The sequence below is a fragment of the Nerophis ophidion genome, linkage group LG09 (genome assembly GCF_033978795.1).
Source record: "Nerophis ophidion isolate RoL-2023_Sa linkage group LG09, RoL_Noph_v1.0, whole genome shotgun sequence".
NCBI classification, from domain to species: Eukaryota; Metazoa; Chordata; class Actinopteri; order Syngnathiformes; family Syngnathidae; genus Nerophis; species Nerophis ophidion.
The window spans coordinates 61,028,455-61,040,572 of record NC_084619.1 but is presented as its reverse complement, the minus strand read 5'-3'; the positions used below and the strand labels follow the sequence as shown (position 1 = coordinate 61,040,572).

The window sequence follows — 12,118 nt, the reverse complement described above, 5'->3', positions numbered from 1 at the left end:
CCTAACCATAATCTGACAACCCGCCCCAGTCCCAAATTTCAATCCCAACTTTGACCCCAACCATGGATGGGTACCGGATCAGATACTTTTTTTTAAATCCGATGTTGCTGTGTCGCAGTACCTGGGTTGTGCTTGACTTCACGCCCGGTTGCCGACACTTTGGCAATTGGCGATCACTCCAGCAGCACAGAGAGCATACTCCGCCAAACTACCTTTAGTTTGTTGGCAATTTTCAATGCCAACATGGGAATTTCACTTTAAAAACACTTTAACATACGTACGGCTCCACTTTGACAAAAATGTGCCGCTTGATGATAACTCATTGCTTTTGCTGTTAATTGCATGGCCATTTCAACACCGATAAATGTGTTTATGGAAACTACAACTAATATGCAATCCAACAGCTGTTGTTAAATAAGTACAATACTTACAGTGCCAACACTTTTTAAAGCGCAACAAAAAACACCATGAACAAGTACAATACTTACAGTACCAACACTTTTTAAAGCGCAACAAAAAAAAAACATGAATTAAACACTACTGCCATCTAACGTCTTGGACTTGCATCTTTTTGTTATACTTTCAAATGATAATAAAACTAGCAATAACAACTGGACAACAGATATTATCAGCTCATTTTTTTAATGTTGCAAGAAAAATTAGGTTTTATTATCAAACACAAGTAACATTTATTAACACACACAAGTACTGAAAATTGGTACTGTTGATTATTGATATTGATTCCCAGGTACTGCTCCAACGTAAGTAGTTACTTACGTCCACTTTTCCAAAATTGCCAAAATATACATTATTTTTCCTATTGACGTACTACTGATTAGCATTAGCAGTTTCACATGGCGATTTCAAAATTTTCAAATTTGTTAATGAAAACTACAACTCAGATGCACGATACAATCACACAGCCGGTGCGTAATAAGTACAACACTTAACGTAGTAACCCTTTTTAGGGCACAACAAAAAACAAAACACAAACTATACAATACAGCCATCTACAGCTTGGACTGGCAACTGTAATTGCAACTCAATGTCATACTTGAAAATGGTAATATGATTATAATAAAACAAGATGTAACAACTGGACAGCAGTTATTATTGTCAGCTAATTTTTTAAATGTTGCAATTAAATAATATTTGATTATCAAATACATTATTTACACACACAAGTACCGAAAATTAGCATCGTAGGTAAGTAAGAATAACAAAAGTTATATAAGGGTTCACTTTTCCAAATATGTGCTAACTTAATGCTAATATACATAGGCTTTGCTATTTACATTTTACTAATTAGCATTAGCAATTTTACATGGCGATTTCAACACCTCCAAATTTGTCAATGAAAACTACATCTTAGATGCACGTTGCAATCAAACAGCTGTTACTTAATAATTAGAATACTTACAGTATTAACTCTACAACGAAATAGCAAAACACCATGAGCTATTCGTTAGCACCATCTGTTGGACTTGAAATTGTAATTGCAATTTAATGAGATAGTTACTAAAGAATAATAAAACAGGATATAACAATCGGACAGCAGTTATCATAATCAGCTCATTTTTAAAATGTTGCAATAAAATTTTTGGGGGATTTCATTCGTTGCATTATAGGTACAAGACTTACAGTATTAGCACTTTTTAGGGCGCAACAAAAACCCATGAGCTATAAACTACTGTCTTGGAATTGCAACCGCTCAGTAGCCTAGTGGTCGAGTATCCGCCCTGAGATCGGTAGGTCGTGAGTTCAAACCCCGACCGAGTAATACCAAAGACTATAAAAATAAGACCCATTACTTCCCTGCTTGGCACTTAGCATCAAGGGTTGGAATTGTGGGTTCAATCACCAAAAATTATTCCCGGGCGCGGCCCTCACTGCTGCTCACTGCTCCCCTCACCTCCCAGGGGGTGATCAAGGGTGATGGATCAAATGCAGAGAATAATTTTGCCACACCTTGTGTGTGTGTGACAATCATGGGTACTTTAACTTTAACTTAACTGTAACTGCAACTTATTGTCATACATAAAAATTAAATAATGGTAAATGGGTTATACTTGTAAAGACCTTTTCTACCTTCAAGGTACTCAAAGCGCTTTGACACTACTTCCACATTCACCCATTCACACACACATTCAAACACTGATGGCGGGGAGCTGCCATGCAAGGGCCTAACCATGACTCATCAGGAGCAAGGTTGAAAAGTGTCTTGCTCAAGGACACAACGGGCGTGACAAGGTTAGTAGTAGGTGGGGATCGAACCAGGAACTCTCAGGTTGCCGGCACGACCTCTCTTTCAACCGAGCCACGCCGTCCCCATAAAGAAAAATGTATATAACTGGACAGCGGTTATGATAATCAGCTCACTTTCAAATGTTGAAATAAAAAATGAGGTCCATCCATCCATTTTCTACCGCTTGTCCTTTTCAGGGGCGCGGGGCCTGCTGGAGCCTATCTCAGCATGTCACCAAAAAACAAAAACAATTATTTGTTAACGCACAAAATACCAAAAATACCAGCATCTGTTCCAATGGTAACGGTACTCATCCCTTACCTGAACTCCAGACCCAAACATAAACTTAATCCTTAACCTTGCCATCTTTAACCCTAATCCCACCCCATTCACATTTTAAACTTAATCCGAATCCCACTCTTAACCTACTCAGTGGTCTGGTGGTTAGAGTGTCCACCCTGATATTGGTAGGTCGTGAGTTCAAACCCCGGCCGAGTCATACCAAAGACTATAAAATCGGGACCCATTACCTCCCTGCTTGGCACTCAGCATCAAGGGTTAGAATTGGGGGTTAAATCACCAAAAGTGATTCCCGGGCGTAGACACTGCTGCTGCTCACTGCTCCCCTCACCTCCCAGGGGATGATCAAGGGTGATGGATCAAATACAGGGAATAATTTCGAGCCGCCTCGTGTGTGTGTGTGACCATCATTGGTTCTTTAACCAATGACAAAAATTTGGGTTCGGTACGTACCTCGGTTTAGAGGTCACGGTTCGGTTCATTTTCGGTACAGTAAGAAAACAACAAAATATAATTTTTTGGGGTATTTATTTACCAAATTTGCATAATCTTCCACCAAAAATATTTTTCTTTGTGGAATATTTGATGTGAAGTAATCGGAAACTTGGATAGGTCAATAATTCATAATAACATTGATTTTGATTCAATATTATGTTTTGAGCAATGACAGTTTGAAAGAAAAAAAAACAGCTTTGTTTTATAAATCAACATTGCAACTTTTTCTAAATTACATTTAACCTTCAATCTTTTTTTATTCCACTTTTGATATGTTTTTATTTTAATAGTATTTTAGAATGTGCCGTGGGCTTTTAAAAAATTAGCTGTGGGACGGAAAACCCCTGCTATAGAAAACAAAAAATTAAATCTGATAAATCTATGGGCTTCACGGTGGCAGGGGGGTTAGTGCGTCTGCCTCACAATACGAAGTTCTTGCAGTCCTGGGTTCAAATCCAGGCTCGGGATCTTTCTGTGTGGAGTTTGCATGTTCTCCCCGTGAATGCGTGGGTTCCCTCCGGGTACTCCGGCTTCCTCCCACTTCCAAAGACATGCACCTTGATTGGTTGATTGGTAACACTAAATTGGCCCTAGTGTGTGAATGTGAGTGTGAATGTTGTCTGTCTATCTGTGTTGGCCCTGCGATGAGGTGGCGACTTGTCCAGGGTGTACCCTGCCTTCCGCCCGATTGTAGCTGAGATAGGCGCCAGCGCCCCCCGCAACCCCGAAAGGGAATAAGCGGTAGAAAATGGATGGATTGAAATCTATGGATAAAAAGCCATGCACGTTTATCATAAATCTCTCGCTCTCTCTGTCTCTGCCCCTCCCCCACGAATGCTGCTGCGTGCACAATGTGTTTTGTTTTTAACCCCTTCTTAACCCCGAACGTACAGTACATTGAAAATACACGCAGCCCTAACTCAAAATGCCGGACATTTGAGGAATTTAAGAAACTCCACCCGGACAGCACCGCGAAAGAGGACATATCCGGTGAAAAGAGGACGTATGGTCAGTCGCTGCTAGCATGCCGTGTGTTGTGCCTCGGTGTGCATTGTTTACACAACATGCGGTACGCTACTTAATATGTCCGTGTGGAAACTTGTTCAGTACACCTCTGAACCGGACCGAAACGGTTCAATACAAATACATGTACCTTTACACCCCTACCAAAACCCCTATAGTCTGTAAAAATGTTTGCGTGTGTGTGTGCACAGGCTCCCAGCCACAAGTACAGCGCGCACAGCAGTCACGTGACCAACGTCAGCTTCATGCACAACGACAGTCACCTGATCTCAACGGGCGGGAAGGACACCAGCATCATGCAGTGGCGACTGGTGGAGAAGTCGGCCATCTCGCTGAATGATAGCCTCCCCGTCCCCGCCCCCTCCAGGGCGGAACCCGTCCCCGCTCCTTCCAGGGCGGACCGCTTCCCCGCCCCCTCCATGGCGAACCCTGCCCCCGGTCCCGCCGAAGACGCCGCCCTTACCCCGACGGCCAACGGGGCCCGAGAGTCGTCGACGGAAACGCCCCCGCCGCCCACCGAGTTGTCGACGGATACACCACTGCCGCCCGCCGACCTAGCGCTGCCCGCCTTGGAATTAACTCCGCCCCCCTCCGAGGCGACTCCGCCCCCGTCCGACAGTACGGTGAGTTTGAAGGACAGCCTGGACCCCAGCGACGACACGGCCACGCCCAGCGACGAGGGCCTTCCCCCGCTCACGCCCCCCACATAGGAGTGTGCGCGCGGAGGACACATTTCAAGAAGTTTCAGTGGGACACAACCTGCATTGACATATTCCTCTCCAATTTCAACACGATTGTTTTAATCGCCGAGATGTTTTACATGTCATTTTTAAATCCTCCTCCACGATTCTTTTGTGAGAAATCTTTTTTAAACGTCAGTTTGTCGCAGGCCCGCCTGTTTTGTAAGACATTTTTAATGATGCTTTTGTAAAGGACAACGCTTTACAGTAATCCCTCACTGCAGACTGCAGGCGAACACAACATAGGCCTCGTTCACACTGCAGGTCAATTCCCGTCTTTTCCCCAATATGCGAGCTGAATCGGATTTTTTTCATGTCAGTGCGATTTCGTATTTTTACATTCCGTATTTCCTTGGATTGCCGCAGGGCATATAGTATGCGCCTGCCTTGAATTACTGCTGGGTCAAACTCGCTTCGCAAAATAATTAGCGCATGCTTAGTATTACCGCCTGGTCAAACTTGTGACGTCACGAGGGGAAAAGTGACACTTCCCCTGTCATCATTTTCAAAATGGAGGAGGCTGATTTCAATACTGGTAATTTGAAATCGCGTAAAGGGAACAAGATTAAGAGCTATTCAGAAGGATTTAAGGTCCAAGCTTTCATCACACTGAAATTTGTACTGCATGCCTTTGGTAAGTGTAAGAGTGAGAAGAGGTTTTAAAATAATTAGCGCATGGTTACTTTTTACCGCATACCTTTGGTAAGCGCAGGAGTGAGAAGAGGTTTTAAATTAGCGCCCCGGCGGCAATTCAAGGAAATACGGTATCTATTAAATATATATGCGAGTGTCCTTGATGTGAACGCTCCCGCGCTCAGGTCGCATTCTTCCGACCAGAACGACATCAAAGTAATCATAATAATTTGTCAATATAGGAGGTTAAAAAAAAAATAGTTAACAGGGTATAAATAAAATGTTTTGGGAACTCACGGTTAATTTCCACCACTCCTGTCTCCGACTGCTCGTAGCAAAATATCCCGTAAAACCGCGGGATCTAAAATACTTGTTGTGACAGTCTCTCGCTGTCATGCGGGTTCCATGGACCACCAAATAGAGACATTGTTCAGCAGGGTTGTGACTTTGTTTATTTTTGCAAATAAAACCTCAGTGCAGGTCGCTTTTTAAGCTCCTCTTCTCCGCTCGCTCGTCGTCTGCCTCTGGCTCTCTTCCTCTCCCGCTCAGTGTCAGTTTCCCTATGGCCCCTCGTCTCTCCGCCTCTCTCCCCGACGTTGTCATGTTGCCCTTTTAAACAGTGCGAGAGGATTACTAAATTGTCCCTAAGTGCGCGATCCACGCACCTGATCTTGATCGCGCCGTCGCTCCTGGCGCGGCTCGCTCATCGTAGACGCCTCCTCGCCGTTATCTTGTGCCCTGCCTCGCTGTCGGACTGCCGGCCACGCCTCCTCGCTGCCATCTTGGGCTGGGCTACGGTGTGCCCTGCCTCGCTGTCGGACTGCCGGCTCCGCCTCTCCACACTTGTCCTCTTCTTTCTTAATATTCTACGTACAATAATTTGGTTTAGAAAATGTTGAGCGTAATTGCACAAAATTCTTCAAATTTTTCAGACCGTGGGAAGTTATGTTTACTTCCGTAAACAATGCGTGCAGTGTTATGTCATATCCGCAGGCGGGTCAGTTAGCGTTCACATTCTCCATCGCATTTTTTGGAACATGAACGGCCACTGAAAAGATGGGATTTGACCAAAAAAATAAATAAATCCAACCCTGCAGTGTAAACGTTGCCATGAACTTCCAAAACTGTGACTAACAATGTTAAGGAGAAACTGGAGTGAAGTGTGTTTCTGTTTTTTTAAAGATTTAAAAACAGGCAGCCAATCAGGAGAGAGTATTCCCTGTGGACTTGTTTGATTGGTTGGAATATTACCTCTGGACCGTATGTCTTCACAATGTCCATTCTGCCTTCCAAAAAAGTCGTCTGCTTGTTGTTTTTTGTTTTTTTTTTACGCTGGTGTGTGAAGTGCCACACCTTCATCGAGGGGCTGGGCTAGGACTGCTCTTTTTAGGGGAACTTTCTGGATTCAAATGTTATGAGACGTTAATCATGTTCAAGTGAGCCATTCTTGTCTTCTGTCATGCATTCCTGTAAAGTAAGTGGACCGTGGATGCAAATAAAAACGGATGACAAATTAGACTTTGTTGCATTCATTGCTATTAGATCAGGCCTGGGCAATTATTTTAGCTCGAGGGCCACATTTAGAGAAAAAAATGTGTCTGGGGGCCAGTATGTCTAATTTTAGGAACACTAATACAAAACCTCACAATAATGTCTGATTGAATGCTAAAAATGTAACGACAGACCGCCCTAAAAAACAATGGAATTTTATTTTTTTTCTATGAACGATAAAACACTGAATATTGACAAAATATGAATGTCACACCCCCTTTTGATCGACATATTTCACAATCAATTGAAACGCAACAAAAATTCAATAAACAGTGAATAGAATAGAATAGAAAGTACTTTATTGATCCCTGGGGGAAATTCAGCACCACAGTTTGCTCGAAATAGACAATAATAAATCTTATATAACATATATATATAAGTATATGAATAATATAAATATATTCTACATATATTCTACATTTAAGTGCAATCAAGAAGGAACATATGCATTATACAGTCTGATGGCTGTCGGTATGAAGGACCTCTCCTGTGTCGTTCCGTGTTGCATTTAGGGAGTCTGAGCCTTCCACTGAACGTGCTCATTCTCTCCCCAAGGTCCGAGTGTAGTGGGTGGGAGGTGTTGTCCATAAAGGCTAGGAGTTTTGCTAGACTTTTCCTCTCTGACACTACCGCCAGAGAGTCCAGCTCCACTCCCAACACGTTACTGGCCTTCTCTACAGACTTGTCCAGTCGGAATATGAACTATGACAGGACTGTGGCAGAGAAATCAGCAGCTGACCGGCCTGGCGAGCAGAGAGACAATAGAAGATGCCAACATCCAATCAACATCTCCCATGCAGGTGACCCAACCTCCGCTAGCTCCATGTTCCTGACCGCCTGCTGACCTCGTCCTGTGCCTGCGGGAAGTATGAACAAAATAAACCCACCTACAATATGATATATGTGATTTATCACTGAGCTTTAGAACTTTGTTGTGAAAATCTCCTTCCGCGTCTATGAAAACGCTTCCCGCCCACACTGTTTCGTGCCTAGTCTGAGCTGCTGTGACATAGATTACCATAGTAACTAAATAGATTACCATAGTAACTCATTAGATGACCATAATATCATCCAAAAGCACAAATTCCAAGCAATGAAAGACTAAGTAAAGTTGAAATTTCCGGTCATTAGAAAACATGAGTGCACATCATAATGGCAGTTACACTTTACATCTGAAAGATCTAAAAAAAAAAAATATTTGGGAAGGTCCGGTGGGCCAGAATGGAAAGCGTAACGGGCCTCATGCGGCCCCCGGGCCTTAATTTGCCTAGGTCTGTATTAGATGAACGAATTGAGTAATTTTAAAGATACAGTACAGCTCACAAGTCTTTCTTTAGCTTATAAAGTATTGGCAAATGTTTAAAAATAACTCAAATTTGAAGAAATACGTATTCGGTGCAAAAGATTCAATTCAGACTAAGAGACCGGGTAGTTTATGCAGTTCTTTAAAACAAAATAAAAACAAGCGTGTAAATATTTAACTTTTTGTAATTATTTTTGCATTTTACGAAATATTTTTTTCTTTGTAGCGAATATATAAAATATTGGAGTATTTTTAATTGAACTACTAAACGAAATTATCTTTTTTTTTTAAATATAGAATGTTTGTGTTGTTGCGATTCCACTTACATCCTGTAGGGGTCGATAAAGCGCGTGTTAACAGTTGCTGACTAACGAAGAAGACCCGCTGTGTGGCGCCTGTACGCTAATGCTAATCACATTGCTAACAGTGAGTGACTCGAACCGCATGGTCGACATTTAATCAATAAACAACCCGAGGCGCCTACAGACGCGCTACAACACATGCCTTGCTCACATAACCTTTACTCGGATGGTCAACCGAAGGAAATGAGAAGGAAAAAATTTACGAGAATAAAACCCGGTCTAAACTTCATGTGCGAGACAACCAGCAAGCTAGCAAGATTCACGGTATAAAAAAAATCATCCCGTTTTATGACGTTTACTTTACATCTATTTATCATTTTAAATATTAAAATAACTCTGCCATTCGTTTGTTCCGTAAAAAAATGTTTTTGAATTACCCTAAAATAAAAATGTTTTTACTAGTGACGTCACCAAGCCCCCCACCTTGTCAAAATCCCCTCAAATGTCCCAAATGTTTGTTCTGCAACATTTTTTTTGTCTAATAGTTATATATGCTATTAACTAATATAGTGTTTATGTTCCCTGTGATGAGGTGGCGACTTGTCCAGGGTGTACCCTGCCTACCGCCCGAAACGCAGCTGAGATAGGCTCCAGCGACTCCGGAAGGGACAAGTGGTAAAAAATGGATGGATGGATGGTGTTTATGTTTATTATTGTCGCATTTTAGGTGAGTAACATCTTATAACATGTAAAATTGTAGTTATTGACGTGTTTTTGTTCATACGCAGGCACACTCCTATCATCAGACTATCTCAAAAAAGTGTGCTACATTTGTACAGTTATGTATTTCATGTTTTTATTATTTTAATAATAAGAAGGGCGAGTTTGGGGAGATTTCGGAAAGGGGATTGGCTGGATGACGTCATTAATCAGAACATTTATTTTAAAATATTAAAAAAAGTAACTGCATAAACAAACATTTTTACGGCAATTTTAATGTAGAAAATCGCAAAAGGACCTACAGAAAAGTCCTGTTTTATGACATCTACTTTACATCTGTGTGAGGTTGGCCTCTCTTATCCATCCAGCCATCCATCCATCCATCTTCTTCCTTACCATGAATTGATTAATGTGGACCCCGACTTAAATAAGTTGAAAAACTTATTCGGGTGTTAGCATTTAGTGGTCAATTGTACGGAATATGTACTGAACTGTGCAATCTACTAATAAAAGTATCAATCAATCAATCAATTCCGCTTATCTGAGATCGGTCGCGGGGGCAGCAGCCTAAGCAGGGAAGCTCAGACTTCCCTCTGGCCAGCCACTTCGTCCATCTCTTCCCGGGGGATCCCGAGGCGTACGCTGAGTTGTATACTTGCAAGATTACTCTAAAAAAGCTACCATATTAATGTTAGCATGCTATCAATAGTCAAGTGACAAAATACTTGATGCTTAAATGAATAACTACACAATTAGCTAAAAAAGCTAGCATACTAACGTTAGCATGCTAACAGGTAGCCTTTGTCAAGTGACAAAATATTTGACGCTGAGGTGTATAGCTGCAAAATTAATTTAAAAAAGCTAGCATATTAGTTTTAGCATGTTATCATTAACAAGTGACAAAATACTCGACACTGAGGTGTTTACCTAAAAAATTAGCTTAAAAAGCTAGCATACTAGTATTAGCATGCTAACAGGTATCATTAGTCAAGTGAAAAAAAAATTGAAGCTGAGGTGTATAGCTGCAAAATTAGTTTAAAAAATCTAGCATATAAATTTTAGCATGCTATCATTAGTCAATTGAAAAAAATATGTGACGCTGAGGTGTATAGCTGCAAACTTAGTTTAAAAAAGCTAGCATATTAATTTTAGCATGCTATCATTAATCAATTGACAAAATACATGACGCTGAGATGTATAACTACAAAATTAGCTAATAAAAGCTAGCCTACTAGCGTCAGCATACTAACAGGTATAATTTGTCGAATGACAGAACATTTGACGCTGAGGTGTATAGCTGCAAAAATAGTTTAAAAAAGCTAGCATATGAATTTTAGCTTGCTATCATTAGTCAATTGACAAAATACGTGATGCTGAGATGTTTACCTACAAAATTATCTTAAAAAGCTAGCATACTAGTGTTAGCACGCTAACAGGTATTATTTGTCGAGTCACCAAACATTTGACCCTGAGGTGTATAGCTGCAAAATTGGTTTAAAAAAGCTGGCATATGAATTTTAGCATGCTATCAGTCAATTGACAAAATACGTGACGCTGAGATGTATAACTACAAAATTTGCTAATAAAAGCTAGTATACTAGCGTTAGCATGCTAACAGGTATCATTTGTCATGTGAAAAAAAAATTGACGCTGAGTTGTATAGCTGCAAAATTTGTTTAAAAAAGTTAGTATATTAATTTTAGCATGCTATCATTAGTCAATTGACAGAATATGTGACGCTGTGATGTATAACTACAAAATTAGCTAATAAAAACTTTGCCTACTAGCATCAGCATGCTAACAGGTATCTTTTGTCAAGTGACAAAATATTTAACGCTGCGGTTTATAGCTGTAAAATTAGTTAAAAAGCTCCCATACTAACGTTTGCATGCTATCATTTGTCAAATGACAAAATACTTGACGCTTAGGTGTATATCTACAAAACTAGCTAATAAAAAAAGCTAGCATACTAGCATTAGCATGCTCACAGGTATCATTTGTCAAGGGACAAAATACTGCAAAATTAGCTAAAGGTGTTAGCATTCTGACATTAGCATGCTAACAGGTATATGTCCAGTGACAAAATATTTGCAAACTCAGCTAAAAAGCTGACATGCTAATATCAATATGCTAATGTTTGTGACGCGGGCCGTTAAAACTACGGACACCCTTGTTATAAACACAACACGAACCAAAGACGACAAATGAGTATCCACCAGTCAGTCCCACACGCTTGGTACCTGTCCTCCATCCAGGTCCAGGTGGCGCCATGAGGGCTTGTGGACGAGCTTCTAGAAGGAGAAAGAAGAAACATGGCAGAGTCGCCCAAGCGGGTATGAAAGTGCACTGCTGCTGGACCGGCGTCTCCTGACCTCGCCATGGTTTTGTCCTTCCAGCGTCTCTGAGCCACCGTCTTCAGTGCGTTAGGCTGCTGAGGTTCCTTCGTCGGCGGGGATTCGAACCCACGCCGCTGCGCCCGGCGACCTTCCCAGGTCCTGGGACACCGAGGGTCTGTTGAGTCATTTAACCAGCGCGCCTCACGTCCGTGTCTTGGTGCTTCCCGCAGGCACAGGACGAGGTCTGCAGGCGGTCAGGAACATGGAGGTAGCAGGGGTTGGGTCACCTGCATGGGAGATGTTGATTGGATGTTGGCATCTTCTCTCGTCTCTCTGCTCGCCAGGCCGGTCAGTTGCTGATTTCTCTGCCACAGTCCTGTCTCCTGACAACGTCCACTGTGATGGACAGCTACCTGGGCCCGTTTATCAGGAGGTAAAAACCACGATACCCAATCCCAACCTAAAGCAAG

General features: G+C 41.8%; 2 protein-coding genes and 1 long non-coding RNA gene across 6 annotated transcripts in view; 2 read left to right on the top strand and 1 right to left on the bottom strand.

Moving 5' to 3' along the window:
- Positions 1-6,952, top strand: part of LOC133559534 (echinoderm microtubule-associated protein-like 4) — a 50,521-nt gene extending 43,569 nt beyond the window's left edge. For all 3 annotated transcript variants that reach the window (XM_061911383.1, XM_061911384.1, XM_061911385.1), the window contains one exon: positions 4,255-6,952. In XM_061911383.1, the coding sequence (XP_061767367.1) occupies positions 4,255-4,773 (519 nt within the window). In that variant the 3' untranslated portion in view covers positions 4,774-6,952. The remainder of the gene's footprint in view (positions 1-4,254) is intronic.
- On the bottom strand, positions 6,478-11,919 carry LOC133559542 (uncharacterized). The gene is made up of 3 exons (XR_009808197.1): positions 11,685-11,919; positions 11,553-11,603; positions 6,478-7,844 (listed from the first exon to the last, which is right to left on the bottom strand). It is a non-coding gene; the product is annotated as an uncharacterized LOC133559542 (long non-coding RNA).
- The window catches only part of setd4 (SET domain containing 4), a 14,214-nt gene continuing 10,818 nt past the window's right edge, over positions 8,723-12,118 (top strand). Inside the window, exons 1-6 of one of the 2 annotated variants that reach the window (XM_061911387.1) lie at positions 8,723-8,916; positions 9,185-9,319; positions 11,568-11,645; positions 11,709-11,804; positions 11,879-11,916; positions 11,993-12,081. In XM_061911387.1, coding sequence (XP_061767371.1) covers positions 9,283-9,319; positions 11,568-11,645; positions 11,709-11,804; positions 11,879-11,916; positions 11,993-12,081 — 338 coding nt within the window. In that variant the 5' untranslated portion in view covers positions 8,723-8,916; positions 9,185-9,282. Of the gene's footprint in view, positions 8,917-9,184; positions 9,320-11,567; positions 11,646-11,708; positions 11,917-11,992; positions 12,082-12,118 lie in introns of both variants that reach the window. The other variant, XM_061911388.1, reaches the window with a different exon arrangement.